The sequence below is a fragment of the Diabrotica virgifera genome, chromosome 6 (assembly GCF_917563875.1).
Source record: "Diabrotica virgifera virgifera chromosome 6, PGI_DIABVI_V3a".
NCBI lineage: Eukaryota > Metazoa > Arthropoda > Insecta > Coleoptera > Chrysomelidae > Diabrotica > Diabrotica virgifera.
The window spans coordinates 237,358,883-237,380,513 of NC_065448.1; the positions used below are offsets into that span (position 1 = coordinate 237,358,883).

General features: G+C 31.9%; 1 protein-coding gene across 3 annotated transcripts in view; it reads right to left on the reverse strand.

The window, feature by feature from the left end:
• LOC126887347 (ATP-binding cassette sub-family C member 4-like) overlaps positions 1-21,631 on the reverse strand; it is an 85,514-nt gene that overhangs the window by 25,454 nt on the left and 38,429 nt on the right. For all 3 annotated transcript variants that reach the window (XM_050654799.1, XM_050654798.1, XM_050654800.1), the window contains 5 exons: positions 20,100-21,154; positions 14,743-14,865; positions 12,591-12,772; positions 9,160-9,508; positions 4,871-5,018 (listed from right to left, as the gene is read on the reverse strand). In XM_050654799.1, the coding sequence (XP_050510756.1) occupies positions 4,871-5,018; positions 9,160-9,508; positions 12,591-12,772; positions 14,743-14,865; positions 20,100-21,154 (1,857 nt within the window). The remainder of the gene's footprint in view (positions 1-4,870; positions 5,019-9,159; positions 9,509-12,590; positions 12,773-14,742; positions 14,866-20,099; positions 21,155-21,631) is intronic.

Here is a 21,631-nt window from a genome sequence, read left to right on the forward strand (position 1 = left end):
GGGTTTCCATTTGAGATTTTAAAGTTACCCCCCACCCCACCTCCAGGGGGTGTAGTGGAGGTTGGTGTTTGGTGCCATTGTATAGATTTTTGAAAATGATTGAACACGTATTTTTCAGTTTTTCGATCCGATGTGCAGTTCGCGAAATATTCGACCGTTCCTCTACTTTTGGGATACCTTGTATAAAATTATATTAATTTTATACGTAGTCCGTTCTTTAACGGTAAAATATTGCAAATCCTCTAAATTTTAAAGAACCGCTTGTATTGACATGAAATTTGGCATACACATAGCTAACAAGTCAAAGAAAAAAAGTGATATTGTGCCGATATGTGCTTTTGCCCTGGGGATGGTTTTCACCCCCTCTTGGGGGTGAAAAAATATTCGTCCAAAGAAAGTCAGGAAATGGATAAACTGGCTAATTTTGAGTAACTTTTGTTCTATAGAGTTTTTTCACTAAGTCAATACTTTTCGAGTTATTTGACAGTGAATATGTTCATTTTTTCAACAAAATAACCACGATTTTAGACGGTTTCTCGCAAATAACTCAAATAGTATGTATTTTGTCGAAAAAACATTCTTAGCAAAAATATAGACTGTAAAAAATTTAAAAAAATGGTGTATATATCACGTCTCTACACCTAGTAGAAGCAGAGTTATAGCTAATGAAAAATAGGTTCATATTCGTCAAATTCCAAATGGAATACTTTAACGTGAAATAACCAAAAATTAAGCACATTTCGGGGAAAACTCATTACAACTTATTTAAAGTGTTTAAAAAAAGCTTCATTTTTGTTTTATAAAAAAAATTTCTAGCATCAAAATTAAACAAGTTACGCTCAAAATAAAGTTAGTCCCTTTTGGTTTTGGTAAAAAATCGAGAAAATCACCCCCTAATTAGTATCTTAAATGAACTTAATCGTTACGACTTCACAAGTTTCTTGACTCGTGTATATATTGTTTATATGATCTGTAAGTTTCATCGGTTCAAAGTCCTTATTATTGAAAGGGCTGTAGTTAAAAGGGGTTGAACGAGTCACTGATCACGAATATATGCAAATTTAGAAACACCAAATCTAAATCAATTTTTGTCCGCCAGAAAAACAAAAGAATACATGATATTCAGAAAAGTAAATCTGACTTTTTTTGTTTTTCGAGATTTTTGGTATCTCTAACAATTTTTAAGTTATTTTGAAAAAAAGCATATTTTTCAAAATTTAAATTTTTAAAAATTTTATTTTCAAACCAAATTTTTTCAAAAATAAGCACTTTGAATCGATCAAACTTACAGATCATATAAACACAACATAAGCAAAATAATTTGTGGAGCGGTAACGATTAATTTAATTTAAGTTGCTAATTAGGGGGTGGTCTTCCTGATTTCTTTTTTGCAAATACAAAAGAGACCAACTTTATTTTGAGCGTAACTTGCTTAAATTTAATGCTAGAAACTTTTTGTAAAAACAGAAATAAAGCTTTTTTTAAACACTTTAAAAAAGTTATTATTGGTTTTCCCCAAAAAGTGCTTAATTTTTTGGATATTTCACGTCGAAATATTCTATTTGAAATTTGGTGAATATGAATCTATTTTTCATTGGCTATAACTCTGGTTCTACGAGATCCAGAGACCTAGCGCGTACACCATTTTTTTACTTTTTTATAGGCTATATTTTTGCTAAGAACGGTTTTTTCGACAAAGTACTTACATTTTGAGTTATTTGCGAAAAACCGTCTAAAAATGTGGTTATTTTGTTGAAAAATGAACATATTCACTTGCAAATAACTCGAAAAGTGTTGACTTGGCGAAAAAGCTCTATAGAACAAAAGTTACTTAAAATTAGTTAGTTTACCCATTTCCGGACTTAGTTTGGACATATATTTTTTCACCCCCAACAGGGGGTGAAAGTCACCCCCAGGGCAAAAGCACACATCGGCACAATATCACTTTTTTCTTTGACATGTAAGCTATTATATGTATGCCAAATTTCATGTCAATCCAAGCGGTTCTTTAAAATTTAGAGCAAAAACCGTGAAAGAATGGACTAACGAGGTATATAAAAAAATATGAATTTCGATCAAGAGTAAACTACCTTTATAGTTCATAACATTTAAATTAGAATGATATAATTGCACATTAAAACATAATTATTAATTCTAAACTACTTTTCATAATAGAAATTTTCCATATTATGAATTAAAATACGTAAATATACAAAGTTTTCGTTATGACAATGCTCGCATTTTCAGCTTGTTTATGATCAATTTTACGGAAAAAAAGTTATTCTCAATAAAATGCTCTGGATAGTCAAAAATCTAAAACTCAACCATCCGATATCAAATTTTATCAATTTTATACGAGTTATGTCAAAAATATGAATTTCGTTAAAGAGTAAAGTACCTTTATATTCCAGAATATCAAAAAATGCTATAATGAAAAGTAGTTTGAAATTAGAAACTATGTATAAATCTATATATACAATTACATCATTCTAATCGAAAAAAAAAAATCAATTTTTTCTTAAATTACGGATACCTATCATCATTTTATTACAATTATGATAACTATTTTATTATCACTTTTACGAAAAAAAGTTATTCTTCATAAAATGCTCTCCCTGGTCTAAAATCTAAGATACAATCATCAGATATCAAACTTTTTTAATTTTATACGAGGTATGTAAAAAATATGAATTTTTCTTAAGTGCCTTTATTATTCACAATATTTTAATTAGAAGGATGTAATTGAACACTAAAACAATTTTTTTAATTCCAAACAACTTTTCTTAATAACAATTTTCGATATTGTGAAATGTAAAGGTACTTTACTCTTGAGCGAAATTCATATTTTTGACATACCTCGTATAACAATAATTAAATTTGATATTTGATGATTTTATCTTAGATTATATACGATGCAGAGCATTTTATAAAGAATAACTTTTTTTCGTAAAACTGATAATAAAAAAGTTATCAATAGGTTACAAGTTACGCAGACACACTGTATAAGAGCTAAAAAAATTTTTTGCTGAACATTTATTATTGTTGAAGCTTATTATTAAATGTATTTTAGGTAAGTTTTACAGAAAAAAGTTTTGATCACTTTGTATAAACATTTTTTTAGCTGGTAACTTTCGGTTTTTGTATTACATTTTTGTTATCTTTCTTAATTTTCTTAAAACGAAATAGTTTATTGCATTTATAAAGTAAAATAATTTAGTGCATTTTAAAGATTACATCCTAAGCTTTAAAAAATCACTTATAAAACTATAACAGATCTGTTCAAACTTGAGTAATATCGTCTTAAAGTGGTGGTAATTCTATAAAACTACGAAGATTTCAAAAATTACATTTTTTGAGACGTCATATCATTTAAATTAAATTTTTGAAATTTTTTTTGAATAAAACATCATTTAGTAAGATGCTTGAAAGGTAAGTTGTGCAAAATTGAGAGTTTTATAAGAAAAATTGTATTAGTTACACAGTTTTAAATCATTTTTAAACAAAATTCATGTAAGGCTCATTTTCCGCCCACACCGTACTTATGCCCATACATTTTATTTCTTTCTATTATAACAATGAGATAGGTTAATTATTCTTCTTTCATGTTCAATTTGTAAAATTTTATTTGATCAATTAGTTAAAGAATTACATTAAAATAATTCAACCGTGCACTTCGCCGTATGTTAGTTTACAGTGCGCCAATGTTTGTGAGAAGGGTGACTTTAGCGTTATAAATAAAAAAATATAGAAGATACAGATTTAATTTTAGAAAATTCTTTATATAAGGTTTTTTTGTAAAATTTTCTGAATTTTCAGTGGTCAAGTCAGTTTTTTTCTAAAATTTATATTTTCGGGGTTAGTTAAAAAAACATCTAATTTCGTAGTTCATTTTTGTTTAATAAAAAATGAAGCACCCACTTCTCGAGTAGAACTTTTTGATATGTTGCTTATTAAACATTTCTTAATGAAATTAGAAAAAGTTCTATATTGTTTGATTTTTTTCGAAGCGAAAATCTATATGCACTCTCCTATAGACAAAAATTTCAACAATATGAGAATAGTTCTCTGCAGAAGACATTTGAAATTATTGGAGCTAAAAGTTAGGTTGGCTAGGTGCTACGTTTTCTCGACTTTGTTTTATGGAATGGAAGCTTGGACTTTGAATGCGGCATCAATGAAAAAACTGTAATCATTCGAGTTGTGGATGTACAGACTAATTCTGCAAATATCGTGGACATAACACGTCTCGAACATTAGAGGTTCTGAGAGGGATAAATAAAGACATGCAAATCTTGAAACCAGTCAAAACAAGACAATTGGAGTATCTCGGACACATTACACTTGGAGAAAGATCCTAGGAAGAATAGGCATAGGGAGACGTAGAATATCATGCTGCGCAACTTGAGACAATAGTAAGGATGTACATCAAATGAACTTTTCAGAGCAGATGTCTCTAAAGTCCGAATAGCTATAATGATTGCCGACCTCCATCGTGGAGATGGCACTTGTAGAAGAAGAAATTTAATTTATTAATATATTATATTACATTCTATGGTTGCATAAAATGCTCTGTTTAGTAAATTGTCCGTTTTATATTATTTGTTAGTATTTTGAATGAAATTTTTGAAATGTTAGTAGTAACAGAAATGGACTTCTGGAGAAGAGCAACAGGCAAATGAAGAAGAGATCGGATAGCAAATGAGAGAATACGAGAAATGATTGGGAGTCACACATACAATAATTGATGACTATGACATAAAACAAAACAACTAATATGATAGGCCATACACAGAGTACAGATAGTACAGATAGTAGTAGTAGTATTTTGAACAATAAAAAAGTTAAAAACTATTAAACATTACTTGCTCACCTGTTATTTCCAAGTGTTTTAATTCACTTCCAATATATTGATACCATTTTAAAAGCTTGGCATAAATGAAAACAATCAAAACGAAAAAAGACATATAATAATCCGAAACTATTACTAGAATAATTGATCCTATACCCATAAAATATACCTAAAAATAATATTTTATTACTTATTTTATACAGTGAGGACGTTTGAGTTGGAATAAATTCATTATCTCGAGGATATGCGAATTTGGACAGAAATCCTGAGACAGGTCGATTTTTATTTTTAAATTATGACTTTTGGGCATATATATCATTCTAGTGACGTCATACATCTGTGCGTAATGACGTAATCGATGATTTTTTTTAAATACGAGTAGGGTTTGTGTGAGAGCTGATAGTTCATTTGAAAGATGATTTAATTCTCTATTTAGTAATATAAACGTTAATATAATTATTTATACAGGGTGACCAAAAAGTTCATTTTGAATTAAATTAATTGAGACAAAAAGAAGAATGTATGTAATTCATTTAATTCCAAAAACAGAAAGAAATGTTTATTTGACAAATAAATATTGTTTTCGCTTAAATTTAATGTTAAAGCTGTCACCCACCTGTCTCTTAGCAGTTTGATAATTGAATTTAAGCGGAAAGCAATGTTTATATGTGAAATAAACATTTTTACCTGTTTTCTGACAGCAGTCAAATGTATTTTGAATTAAATAAATTGCTTACATTCTTCTCTTTGTGTCAATTAATTTAAACAAAAAAATATTTTTTGACCACCCTGTATGAATAATTAGCTTATTGTTTATATTTCCAAATAGAGAATTGAAAAACCTTTCAAATAAGCTATCACACAATGCCTACTCTCATTTAAAAAAATCATCGATTACGCCATCACGCCCAGATGGATGACGTCACTAGTATGATATAGACGTCAAACAGTCATAATTTAAAACTTAAAATATATCCGTCTCAGGATTTCTCTCCAAATTTACCCATTCTCGAGATAATGAATTTATTCCAACTCAAACGTCCTCACTGTATATCATGGCTATATTATATGTAGAGTGTGTCACTTTGAAAAGGTGCCACCATCTATAATTTGGTTCCTATAAAAAATCTAAAAATATGCAAAAACACGTCAACTTTATTTATGAGGGGGACATTTTGTAGACCAGTTTTCAACTAACTTATGTCAACCCTCTAGCGGGGGCGGACACATCCCCCAAAATCTTTAATGGAAAGAGGGTTGAGTGATACCTCATTTTAAAAGTCGTTCAACTACCTTTTTAAAAATACCACTTACATTAATTATATTTCTTTTCAGTACATTTGTAAAAATCTTGGACTCAGTACTCCAAAAAATTTTTGGAGTTCTGAACTCGATACTCAATATCTTTACGGTTTTATTTGATTTTTACAAAAATACTCCAAAAATACTCAAAATAGTCCAATACTCCAAAAAATAATCAACTATTTTCAATGATAGTGGTAAAATAGCCACAATTTTACAAAAAAAAAAAAGATTTTATTAACGTTTCGACGCCTAAGTCATAAAGAAACGTTAATAAAATCATTTTTTGGGTAAAATTGTGACTTATTTCCCATTGAAAATAGTTGATTATAATAATGCCACAAGGAAATAGCTTCTGAACAACTCCCAAAAATATTCAATTTGGAGTTCAACACCCAAAAAATTTTAGATTTTTCAACTCGATATTTAATATCTGCACATTCTTACTTGATTTTTCCAAAAGTACAAAAAAGAAATATAATGTATGTGGTATTTTTGAAAAGGTTTTTGACCGACCTTTAAAGGAGGTATCACTCAACCCCCATTTCTGTTAAAGATTTTGGGGGTTGTGTTCACTCTCGCTAGAGGGTTGATTTACTCGTAATTTAGTTGAAAACTGGTCTACAAAATGTCCCTTCACAAATAAATTTGACGTGTTTTTGGATATTTTTAGATTTTTATAGGGACCAAATTATGGGTGGCACCTTTTCAAATTGACACACTGTATATTTATTGAGACGTGCACCGGAACAACGATTTGTTACATGTTGCCAATATGTAACATAAATCGTTGTTCCGGTGCACGCCTCAATTTTGTATATTAAAATGAGTAATGTAAAAATATATTAAAGTGGCGCACCCTGTATTCTGATTTTACAAATCATAACACCTTTTAGCATATTACCGAGTGATTTTCGATTCAGTATTGTGAAGGAGAATATTATTTTTACCGTATTAATATACAGTTACTATTTTGCCGGTTCTTCCTCACTTTGTTTAGTTTTGGTCCCTCAATTTGTGTAGTTACAAAATAAGATATCGCACCTCCGATCAAACAATGTCACAATTAATAAAAAAATTATCTGTCTCAAACAGTGTTACGTCTATGGTTCAAGTATTTGTCGTTAGATGACACTGATGACACTATGAAAAAAATAGCGTCATTGCACCGAACATAAACAGTGCCTCATATCCGCTTGCCAGATAGCAATAATGATATTATTTATTATGTACTGCTAAAACCACTTTTAATAAATAATATTTCGTGAATGTTTTGTTATTTTATCTGTATAGTGTCACAACTCGAATTTTTTTTAAATAATATTTTTAGTACACTTAATACGCTATTTTTTAGAGCTTCAAAAATCTCTGTAACTTGCTAAAAATAGTTAGGTATTATTCTACTTTTAATAGTTTTTGAACTAAACCCGGAAAAGTTCTAGAACAGATTTTGAACGTCGTTTTCTTGATACTTTGCTCTTTTGACTTATGACTGTTTGAGAGGAGGTGCGATATGAAAGATGTAAAAATAATTAAAAAACTCATACAGAAGTAAAAACTTCAGATTGTATTCTGGTATAAAATCGTTTATTAAAACTATCTAAAAAGTCATCTAAATGGATGGCAAAACGTTTTCTTTCTAATTCAGAACATACTCAGTGCCTAGAATAAAGTATTTGCACGTTAGATTAAAGCAAAAAGTTAAAATTGTGACTGTTAGAAAGAAAAAACATGTGGGAATACTTACATTCTGCAGAGTAGTTTGAAACTAGCACACTATTTAAAGTGGTAACCCCATAATATATGGTTTATATATTATATATTAATAGAATATGTTGACTACAAGTCGATGTTGTTAGATATAATAGAATACATGCCTAAAGGGCAACATGCTTCCCTGCTCGAAAATGCTAGGTACTTGCCAGTTCAATGGGCACAGATCAACTGAGAAAATAGGAAATGGACATTCAATATGACAAGAGTGACATGAGATGACAAGATAAAGCCAATTTTTGATTAAAGCACAAAAAGTGTAGTTTGATTTTGGATTTTTTAGTAAAATGTAAAGGTTTTTAATAAAAATCTGAAAATGCAATTTAAATTATTAAATATTATAATCTATTGTAAAGTCTCAATTAGCAACTCTCTATTCCAGAAAAACTTATGGATTTTATAGATTTAATGAAGGTATATTTCATGGTTCAAAGTGTGACGTAATCGAATGTGAACGTCACACTTTGAACTATGAAATATACCTACATTAAATCTATAAAGTCCATATCTGGAATAGAGAGTTGCTAATTGAGACTTTACAATAGATTATAATATTTAAATAATTTAAATTGCATCTTCAGATTTTTATTAACAATCTTAACATTTTACTAAAAAATCCAAAATCAAACTACACTTTTTAAGCTTTAACCAAAAATTGGCTTTATCTTGTCATGTCATGTCACTCTTGTCATATTGAATGTCCATTTCCTATTTTCTCAGTTAGTCTGTGCCCATTGAACTGGCAAGTACCTAGCATTTTCGAGCAGGGAAGCATGTTGCCCTTTAGGCATGTATTCTATTATATCTAACAACATCGACTTGTAGTCAACATATTCTATAAATATATAATATGTAAACCATATATTATGGGGTTACCACTTTAAATAGTGTGCTAGTTTCAAACTAATCTGCAGAATGTAAGTATTCCCACATGTTTTTTCTTTCTAACAGTCACAATTTTAACTTTTTGCTTTAATCTAACGTGGAAATACTTCATTCTAGGCACTGAAGATGTTCTGAATTAGAACGAAAACGTTTTGCAATCCATTTGGATGACTTTTTAGATAGTTTTAATAAACGATTTTATACCAGGATACAATTTGTTTTACAAGTTTTTACTTCTGTATGAGTTTTTTAAACTATGGTTTACAGCCAACTATTGGGATTTTCCCATTGATTTTATAAACATAATTAATTTAAAGCTTAAATACTATTTAAATAATTATAAAAAATACCTGAGAAATATCTTTAAGATTGTCTGCAAATCTCACATCGACTGCTGTAGTATCTGAAGAAAATCGATTCAAAATTCTCCCACTTGGATGAGTATAAAAGAAGCTCAAAGGAGCGCTGATAACTGCTTTGTACATGTTTTTGTACATATTTTTGGATGCCGTATTAAAAAACTTTGTTAATAAAATATTAGACAATATTAACATCAAGAATGCGCTCGATACGATGGAACAATATATAGTAAAATTAGTATTGAATTCTGTAGTCCACTGAATATCTCTCATATGATGAACATTGGAGTTTTCTGTTACATTTTTTGATTCAGCGTGTGTGGAATAAGATTGTTTTGTCCTAAAATATGTGTAAGCAAACTAATAATTTATTAAACAGATTAAAACAAAATAAAATTAGATAATAAATTTTATTAAAAAACAAAATTTATACGGAATTCAAGGTATTTCTTTGAATTGGTTCCAATCTTACATACTTGGATAATAGAAAATAACTGGTTTGAGCAAATGATACTGACTAGATACTGACTCAAAAACATTGTATATGGGATATCACAAGCTTCAGTATTGGGTTCTCTACTTCTCCTTATCTTTATAAATGACATCACTAATTTAAAAGTTAATGGTAAAATTTTATGATACCGGTATCACTTGGAGCAACTCTAATATTGCAACTCTTCATGCAACTATAACTTCTAATTTACTCTTTTTCTATCTTTCTATCTTCGAGCCTTTTTCCATCCATGTTTGGACACAGACCTCCCCTTCTCTTTTCCACTGGTTTCTATCCAGAGCTGTGGTCATCCATCTGGATCCGGCATACTTTTTGAGGTCGTCGTTCCATCTCATCTGAGACCTTGCCCTTCCTCTCTTATGTTCCCGCGGTTGCCGGTAGATTATTTGCTTGTTCCATCTTTCATCTGCTTTTTGGATGGTGTAACCTGCAAACTATGTGAGTTTTGCCACCTGTTCCTTAACGTCTTTCACTTTGGTTACTCCTCTGATTAAGACGTTTCTTTTGCGATTTTTAAGTTTTATATGCAGCATCTGTCTTTCCATCGATCTTTGCGCTTTTGCCACTTTATCGATATTCTCCTTTGTAAGTGTCCAAACTTACTCAAACTTACTTACAGGAAGAAACCAGGAAGTATACATTGGTTAAAAATTTACTCTCTTATAACGTGGATAAAACAGTACCATCATCATTTAGAGGAGATCTTCAATTTTTGCCTCTTGGAAACAGCCTGATCAGTACCGTCGATTCTGTAAAATTTGCTGGTATTTTTTAGACAGTAACCCTAGATGATCCCTTCATATCGATTTGTTAAGCAAAAAACTAGCGTTAGCTTGTTACGCAATAAGATCTGTTTCGAAGAAAGTTAATTTAGCATCTTCCAAAATAACATATTTTTCTTTGTTCGAGTCTCATCTTCGATATGGTCTCAATTTTTGGGGTTCTAGTCTCTCTCTTCAATCCTGACCCCCCGGAGGGAGTGTAGTGGTCGACGTGATGTCGTGTATTGTCCGTCTCCAAAGATATCTGTCTTTGGTCATTTCTTTTAACTCATGCATAGGTCTTTTGCATATTCCTGTAATCTGATCGATCCATCTTGTTGGGGATCTTCCTCGTGATCTTCGGCCTTTCACCTTTCCTTGTATAATGAGTCTTTCCATGTTTTCTGTGTTGGCTCTCATAACACGTCCAAAGTATTTTAATTGTTGGAGATGGACTTTACTGGAGAGCCGTTGGCTAACTTTTAGCTCTCTTAAAATCGAATTATTTGTTCTATGGTCGGTCCAAGGAATTCGTAGCATTCGTCTCCAACAGAACATTTCAGTGGCGTCTATCTTTCTTCTTTCCGAATTTCTCAGGGTCCAAGATTCACATCCGTAAGTCAGTATTGGGAATATTAAGCAGTTGATCAACCTCATCTTTAACGCTATTGAAATTTGACAATCCTTCCATATTGTGGTCATTTTTGCTGTGACGACTTTTGCTAGATCACATCTACGTTTTATTTCTTCCTGTAGTGACCCTGTGTTTGTGATTAATGATCCCAGATATAAGTATGAGCTCACAACCTCAAACCGATCAATTGTGGTTATATGTGGATGATTATGTGGTTATGTAGTCTATCCACTATCATGATCTTTGTCTTTGATATGTTTAATTGCAGACCAAATATTTGACTTTCGTTTTCAACCAGTCGTGTAAGATCAATCAGCTCTGCTTGACTATTTGCAAGAAGGGCTGTGTCATCTGCGAAACGTAGGTTGTTTATTTTATGACCATTAATTGAGATGCCTTTTTCCCATCCTTCAAGTGCTCTTCTCATAATATGCTCTCCATATATGTTGAATAATTGTGGAGAGAGTATACGTCCCTGTCTGACACCCCGTTCTGGATGAAATTCGTTTGAAAGTGTGTCAAGCACTTTAACTGATCCAGTAGTGTGTTCGTATAGTTCAGTTATAAGCGAAATAAGGTGTTGGGGTACGCCCACTTCTTTTAGAATTTGCCATAAGTGTCTCCACTTGACCCTGTCGAACGCCTTACGATAATCTATAAAGCATATGTACAGTGGGGTTCTAGTACAGAGCTGTCCAATCCGATGTTATTTTAAATTACAAAAATGAGTAATACGGTATCTGTTTCACCTTAGATGAACAACACATTGCAGAAGCTACTTCAAAGATCACGGACTTTAAACACTTCCCTATCCAAACCACAGAATAACTAACAGAATAACTAACCACACAGAAGCGAATCTGACTGTCGTTTCCATTGATTTTGTGGGGACCGAAATATTTGACGTTGTGCACCAATTACAGAATAGAACTTGATGTTCTAAGGAATAGACCATTCCAAATGATGTGATATTTTTGGCAAGTAGTTATTAATTAAATATGAAATATGAAATTTAACCATATAATATAAACAAACTATAAAATAAAACATATATAAATATAAAATTTAACTAAAAACAACTGTCACTGTCAGTCACAAAAGTGAGGTTACACCAGTTACGTGACGCATGAGCATGAAAATTGTGTTAACGTTTTCGGCCTGAGTTTCGCTTCTGCGTGGTTAGTTATTCTGTGTCCAAACTGACATATGCATCTACTGTATGGAAACACACGTGAAGTACCAATAAGAAGAACATAAAATCAGCCCACAACACATCTTTGAGGCAAGCTAAAGGAGATCCATTTAAGTGGCTGAACGTTTGCCATTCAGAGGCACTAAAAAAATCAAGGTACTAGATACTATGGAAGAGAAAGCAAAAGTGTTAAAATCGTTGAACATATTCTGTAAGAGATAGTAGAGTATAATGTCTTTCACCAAGGTTTGAGAGTACAGAAGACCAAAACAGCAATGTTATTAAACAACCAAAATATTAAAATTATGAACAAATTCTTACCAATATAACAACCAATAATCAGTCAATCCTAAGAGAAGTTGTGCACTGAATACAGTTAAAAATAGGGGAATAATGCAAGAACCAGACTTAATGTATTCAAACAGTGCTCTCCTTGGAGTTATTTTTGTTCTATTTTCATTACAAACATAGTTCAATTTCTGGTCTGATTCATCTTTAAGGTTCTAAAACAAAAAAGTGTTCTGCATAAGTCAAACTTATCTTTTATAACTAGGTTTAATATTTTAAAAGCCTCTATGAAAACTCTATTTCAAATATTTTTTATAGTTTCTCCGGTAGATGAAAGTTGTTCACCCACTTAAATTAATATTCCATGATATAATAGTAAAGTTTGATTTATAGTTTGACGTAGCGTAGACGTAGACGCAACGGGGACGTAAGAAACGGACAATTTATAAATCGACGTAGCGGAATTTTTGCGCATGAGTAGAAAGAGTAAACAATGACTTAATTCTAATTCAACAACATAGCCTATAAATTATACGAACAGTAAACAAACTTTGTGTTTATTTATTTATACTTATACTATTATTTATTATAATATTTATCTGTTTTGTGTGTTACATGAATTAGGAAATAAACGAAGGTATGCTCCTTGGTGCCGCATGCCGTGGGATTTCCAACTATTTTGTTTCATTTCCTGGTTTTTAAAATGTTTATTGTACTTACCTATCGTATAATATGTGTGGATATCCCCGAATTAGGCTAATAAACAACTCATATTTATCTGAAATATTGAAATGAATATTCAAGCATGCGAAATGCGATATTTACGTGCGGTATCCGGTGTGACCAGACGTGATCGTATAAGAAATGAAGACATACGTGAAAGGTGCGGTATTGGAAGGACCTTAGACAGACTTGAAACGAAACAGTTTTCGTGGTTTGGACATATGGCGAGAATGGGTGAAGGTAGAACTGTAAAAAGGGTATGGAAAGCGGCATCCGACAACAAACGAAGAAGAAGCAGGCCAGCAAAACGTGGAAAGGCTTGCGTAAAAAGGAATATTGGGTGGAGAGAAGCAGAAAGACTAGCTACTGACCGAAAGGCATGGAGACATCTGATTTCTCCACTTACCTCGACACCGTAAGGTACAAGAAGACGGCTTAAGTAAGTAAGTATTGAAATGACTCTATGATATACTTTTATTAAATTAATAACTTAACATCCATTGTATTAACAAATAATTAACAAAATTCGAATATGTTGATAAACAACTTTAACTTTACAAAATTGATGAGGGCGTGTCCACTTTGGATGACAGAACAAAATTCTTCCTTTTGATTAACCAGACGTAAGAAACGCACTGTAAAAGATGAAAGTTGGTGAACTCTTCCGTTCCGTTACGTTTCTCTTACGTTCCATCAGGCGCTTGCGTTCATTTATAAACACGAGTACACAAAATTCGGTGTTTATCTTTTCCAGTGCGTCTCCGTTGCGTCTACGTCTACGCTACGTCAAACTATAAATCCAACTTAACGCGACAGCCCGTAACGCAACAAATAGTAATGGCCAATTCGTAACGGCGACATATAGTATTTTTTAGCAAATTTAGCATTAGTGGATGTAGACAAAAATGAATTTTGCATGCTTTGTATAGTTTTCTACACTAGCCTGTAAAAAAATGGCCGCCCATTAGGGCTGCCAGTTGTTAAAAACGCGAGGTATCAGAGATAAAGTGAAAGAAAGCTAGCGCGTAACGCCACTGGTTTGACAAGATGACTACTTTTACAACTCGCATTCGCCATCAAACATTGTCAACCTTGACAAACCAGTGGCATTGCGCCTTAGCTTTCTCTCATTTTATCTCTAATATACCCTATTCCACGAACATACGCCTGTTTTGGATTACTTCGACAACGGATATTTTACTGTGCAAAATAAGAAGAACGAAAGTAAATTGCAAATTACATTGTTGTTTATTGGAATAATTATTAGCGCCATTTACTTTCGTACTTCTTATGTTGCACAGTAAAATATTCGTTGTCGAAGTAATCCAAAACAGGCGTATGTTCGTGGAATGGCCCATACTTCGCGTTTATCATTCATAAACTAACACAACCTAAATTAACGTGTATAGATAACTAATAAAATAACATTTATCAAAAGATACATACATTTTTTGATACATACCAATTTTGACGTCACAGTAGTTTCCTTTGTTTCATCGGCTTTATTTAATTTTTGTATCCATTCAAAAATTTCAGGTTTTTTAAATTTTATCTCTGACAAACTATCAAATGATTCTAAATTGCCCTAAACCAAAGTGAAATATCTATTAGATTTTAAAACAGTTTTTCTTTATTTTATAATGTTTGCGTAACGAACTTCAACGAGGCCATTAGAGAGCCACCATCGATGACTTTAACTTTGAGCGCGTTAAATAATTTAAGTATTTTGGAACAACAATAATTGAAGACATAACGGATGATAAGAAATAAACAATAGGATACAGGCAGGCAATAGATGTCTTTTTGCCCTCCAAAACCTTATAAAATCGAAACAACTAACAAGACCTACGAAGATCTTCTTCTTAAAGTTCCCTCTCCTATCGAAGGTTGGATATCATAATGGCTATGGTCACTTTGTTGGCTGCTGCTCTGAATAGTTGTAATGAACTATAGTTAAACCATTCTCTAAGGTTCCTCAGCCAGGAGATGCGTCTTCTTCCTATGCTTCTTCTTCCTTGGATCCTTCCTTGCATAATAATTCTCAGCAACTCATATTTTTCTCCTCTGGTAATGTGACCCAAATATTCCAGTTTTCTAGTTTTTATACTTTTCATACCTACGAAGATACAAGTCTATAAAACAATCATACGACCCGTTGTGATGTATCGCAGCGAAACGTGGACGATAACAAAGGCAAACGAAAAGAGACTACGTGTTTGGGAAAGAAAAATCCTAAGGAAGATGTTTGGGTCTTTGCAGGATAAAGCATTCGGACAATATAGGATAAGAACTAACAAAGAGCTCGAAGAAAGGCGAAGTTTTCAACCTAATATAAACGTTAATAATATTGAAAAATATTAAAAATATTAATAAAAGATTTTTAATTGAAAAATTATTGGTCCATTTGCCTGGTAACACCTCCATGGCTTCTAAAAATTGCAAGCCAGATGGATGCTGTAGTGAAGACAAGAGGGAATTCTAAAAAGTTGCAATTCACAACCCCGTCTACAGCTTGGTAAAGTTGCAACGGAAAAATGGATCTAGTTACTTTATAGGAGTAATACTAATAATATAAAAATGTATATTGTCCTTTTCATGAGCATTTTTCAGTGCGTAACAAATGATAGTAAAAAGGGTAAGTCACGTACACATTTATGACATTTATTCTAACATGACATTTTAGTTAAATCTGACAGTTGTCACATTTTACTTTCAATTTGGAATAAAAACAAATCAAATGTGTTTCTTGCATTTATAAAATGGTATTTTCTTTGATTTGTATAGTCTTATAAATTATACAGATTATATTTGTAATATTATTATCTAATTAAAAAAAAATTATTTTTTTTATTATGGTGCCATTTATCGACAACTAGAATAACTAGAATAAATGTTGTAAATGTCTGTAATCACGGACCTGCCTTTTTTTCTGTCACATACAATTTAATGCGTTAGAAAGAAATCGGAAAACTGTGACGCACTGAAAGATGATCATGAGAAGAAGAATATCATTTTTATTCAGTTGCAATGTGAAGACAAAACTGTCTGATTTTTCACTTAGAACAGGGAGCGCAAACCATCACTCTGAATCGACGACTTTCGACTCTTTTTGGAGTCATCTGCTGGAGTCTCAAGTTTTTGTTGGAATTTTGCCACGATGCATAAGCAGGAAGTGAGGTGCAAATTGTAGAGCTGCCGTGTCTTCTTTAATGCATCATTCGCTTGGTTTGCAAGTAACTAATAGAAACTATGAAGGCGTAACCAGGAATTTGGTGTCATTAGAGGTTTTATTTGTCCGGAAATAAAACTTGGAACTGAACTAAATTTAAATTTATTTCGTTTAAACTCTTTGTGAAAAATATAATCGAAATTCCGAAAATTAGAAACGAAATTAACTAGTTTTGATGGGAAAATAAGCCACAATTTTACTAAAAACTGATTTTATATTTAAAAATGAACAATTTGATAGATCGCAAATATGTCAACACGCATGGGATAATGAACATAGAGTTCAGTGGAGAGATTCAAGTATAGTCCTGAAAGAAACAGATAGTAAAAAGAGAAAAATGAAAGAAGCGGCTTTAATTATGCCAAATGAAACCAATTGTGTCACAAATTCCTTGGTAGAATGCAGTAGGATTTGGTTACCCATACTAAAAGAGGAAGTCAATAGAAAGAAAATTCCACGATTAGTAAGTCAATGACATATCGAGTTAATACATATTTTATATTTTGGTATTGTTTATATATCTATGTATTATTAATATTATTTATAATTTAAAATAATATGTACATATTAATATTAAGGTCAGAGTTTGGTATAGTTTTGAGAGTAAACTAAAGTGAGACTTAATACTTATGATGTCGGGATAGTACCACGAGGTTTTTTTCCTGGTTTTCCCTCGTGACTTACTATGGAATCTCTAGTGCGAGAATTTTACTGTCACTATTGCATGTGGTTGTCTTTTTAAAGACAGATCACATGCTATGATTTCTTTGTGACGGATATTCTTGAGTCTGGGGTTGATTTCATGTAATCGAATGAACTATATATCAGTAAAGTCTTCCCAGGAACGCAACTCATAAATATTGGCAATATCATTTTAAAGTCTTCTACTTTAAAATGTATACTATATGTCTGAATTGCCGATATAAATGAGCCAGATTAAATAAATTATTAGAAGAATTTTTTTTTACTAAGCAACAACATTTTTATTTAGTTCATTAATATTTTATGTATTTTGACAACGACACCCGATTTGGGCGTCGAAACGTTAATAAAATCATTTTTTTAGTAAAATTGTGGCTTATTTCCCATCAAAACTATATAATTGCAAAAAATGCCACAAGAAAATAGCTTCAGAACAACATTGGAAGGGAAATGGTAAAATTATCAAACAAACAGTAGAAATTAAATATTTTCGATGGGAAATAAGCCACAATTTTTCCAAAAACATGATTTTGTTAACGTTTCGACGCCCAAGTCGGGTGTCGTTGTCAAAATACAAAATAATACTAAATAAACAAAAATGTTGTTGCTTAGTAAAAAATTCTTCTAATAATTTATTTATTCTGACTCACTTATATCGGTAATTCAGGCATGTATTATACATTTTAAAGTAGAAGACTTTAAAATGATATTGCCAATATTGATGAGTTGCGTTCCTGGGACGACTTTACTAAAAGATAGTTCATTCGATTACATGAAATCAACCCCAACTCAAGAATATCCGCCACAAAAAATCATAGCATGTGATCTGTCTTTAAAAAGACAACCAAATGCAACGATGGCAGTAAAATTCTCGCGCTAGAGATTTCTTAGTAAATCACGAGGGAAAACCAGGAAAAAAACCTCGTGATACTATCCCGACATCGTAAGTATTTGGGCTTACATTTAGTTTACTCTCAAAACTAATACCAAATTCTGACTTTAATGTATATATGCTATTTTAAATTATAAATAATATTAATAATACATAGATATTATATAAATAATACTAAAATATAAAATATGTACTAACTCGATATGTTAATGACTTGCTAATCGTGGTATTTTCTTCCTATTGACTTCCTCTTTTAGTATGGGTAACCACATCCTACTGCATTCTACCGAGGAATTTGCGACATAATTGTTTTCATTTAACATAATTAGAATAATAATTTTTTCCCTGGTTTTCCCTCGTGATTTACTATGGAATCTCTAGAGCGAGAATTTTACTGCCATCGTTGCATTTGGTTGTCTTTTTAAAGACAGATCACATGCTATGATTTTTTGTGGCGGATATTCTTGAGTTGGGGTTGATTTCATGTAATCGAATGAACTATCTTTTAGTAAAATCGTCCCAGGAACGCAACTCATCAATATTGGCAATATCATTTTAAAGTCTTCTACTATGCCTGAATTGCCGATATAAATGAGTCAGATTAAATAAATTATTAGAAGAATTTTTTACTAGGCAACAACATTTTTGTTTATTTAGTCATGCCCCGCGCACTATAATAAAAAACATGTAATCGTATTTATTTTCCTTCCATTTTGTCAGAGGCGCTGATGCAAGCATTGTGATTGGTGGAACATGACTTTTGACAAATCCTGCGCTATCTGTGAATCTGTGTTCAGTGTTCGTGTTCGTTCGTTCGTTGTCGTTCAGTTATTTTATATGGTCGGTTATGTGATGTGTTTGTGTCACCATAAAAAGTTGAAATTTTTGTTATTTTGTAATCGAGTACCTTTTTAAAGGTAAGTTTTTCTGATTGTAAGGTAGAGATTTTCTGATTGTAGGTACTGTTTATCCAACAGTTTTAAAATACACACTTTATTTCGCGTTTTGTTGTTAGATCTAATGGCTCCGTTCAGCTGTTGTGTGCAGACGGTGGAAAAATTCAACAAGTAAACATTTATTTAATCCAAATTAAATACTCAAATTTCTATGTAAAATGTTACATTATTGTATAAATAAATAAGTAAGAAACAAAAGTTGTTTGTGTTTTACCTTTATTGTCCACTTGAATAAAATATTAAATATTGGAAGTACCGTATGGAGGCTATGTACCTAGCATGGAGGCTAGATTATGGTACCCTTCCTATCCAATCAACAACAAGAACGTTTAAAATTTCACACCTATCATGTCGAAGCTACAGACCACTTATGTGGAGGCCAGATTTGTAGTATCCTTCCAATTAACCAGGTGCTGACATACGTGACATATTTTTTGAAGGGTAAGATCGCATTCTACCCAATCACACAACACTTTTTTCTATGTATTTAGTATTATTTTGTATTTTGACAACGACACTCGACTTGGGCGTCGAAACGTTAATAAATTCATTTTTTTGGTAAAATTGTGGCTTATTTCCCATCGAAAATACTTAATTATAAAAATGCCACAAGGAAATAGCTTCAGAACAACATTAAACAGTAGAAAGTGACTTTCAAAATTAAAATATTTAGTCAGTACATATTTTCTTACACTTTTTATTTGATTTGAGCTGTGAGTATAATGTTGTGGAAGATATTACAAAAATGTAATGCGCTGGAAAGATCATTAAGCCAGATATGATGATAACAGGTGGACACGGAGAATCCTAGACTGCAGACCAAGGAGGACAACAAGAAGCATGGGAAAACCTCAAAAGAGATGCTTTGTTGACATAAGAGCAGTGGCAGGCAAACATTAGATTAGTATGGCGCAAAATAGAGAAAAATGGAAGCACTTGGACAATACCTACATTCAAGAAAGGAAGGAAAATGGTTGACGCAGAAGACGAATAAGAATTATTTACATATTTAACTTCAATGATAAATTAAAAAAAATTACCTTGTCTACAATAATAATTTGATCAGCTTCTTGTAAATACTGCAAGTGGTGTGTTACTAATAATCTAGTTTTGTCTCTTAAATAACTTTTTACACATTCATCGAAAATTCTTTTTCCTACTTCAGAATCCACAGCAGACAACGGGTCATCCAAAAGGTAAATATCAGCATCTCTATACACCGCTCTTGCTAGATTTATCCGAGCTTTTTGTCCCCCACTCAATAGAACACCTTGTTCACCTACACAAGACAGGTCCCCATTTCTTAGCTGGTCAAAATCAGGCAATAAACTACAAGCAGAGACTACTTGTTGGTACTTATTATAATCATAATCATTGCCAAAGAGAATGTTGTTTTTAAGTGAAGAGGTAAATAACCAAGATTCTTGTCCACTGTAAGACACTGAACCATTCATCTGTATGTTACCAGAAGATAGCTTAAGCTCTCCTAGAAGTAACTGCAATAGAGTGGATTTTCCAGAACCTACAGGTCCAATGATTACGGTAAGCGATCTTGATGGTATGTTTATGTTATTGGATGATATAACAAATGATGACTTTGTAGACCAAGATGCTTTGATTTGATCCAACTGAATACCAGACACATCTGCATTAATTTTGCTATCGATATCAACTTCATTCATAAGTAACAACTCTGAAATTCTAACAAACACATTAGTAATTTCAAACTGTAGTAGCATTGCTTGGGGCATAAATGCCAAGACTCCTTTTTTCAATATCACCAGAAATTGAATGCAAGAGAATATTATTTCGGGGAATAGGATTCCATTGACATACAACATTGTTAGGACTGAAATTGCACTGGCTAGTTTTAAAACAGCGAAGTGGTAATAGCCTATTTGAAACAATAAATATTTAGTTATATTTCTAAGTTCTTCTTTTCTATAATCGTTGATGATTTTGGTGAATGAGAGTTCCCATACATACATTTTGATAGCTTTGATTCCAGATATTATTTCTTTCATCATGTTTACCCTGCTATCTGCAATTTTTGATGCTTTAAGACGATAAACTGAAGAGATTTTACTTCCTAAAACTAAAGAAGATTTTTATATAATATTATGTAGTTTGTAAGTTTTTTATACTAAAATAAAATACTGACATCTAGATCTAATCAGACATGATATATTGGATTTATAACATTGTAGTAAAACCAAACTATATATTTATATACATTAGTGGTATGGTGACATAAATCCATGAAGATCAACAAAGCATCCGCGCCGGAGAACATACCAGCAGCAGCAGAACATCTAAAACACGGAACACCAAAACTAATAAGGTATCTTAACGTGCTATTCAAAAGATACTTAAATGGGAAAGAAATCCCGAAGAGTTGGAAATAATCATAGACTACTCCAACTCAAAAAAAGGTCCAAAAGATATTTGAGGAAACTATAGGTGTATCTCGGTCACTATTACATTTAGCAGTCTTTGGTAAAATCTTAAAAAAATGATTGAGCAAGAATGCAAGCCTCCTGAAACTAAACAGCAAGCTGGTTTTAGAGCTGGG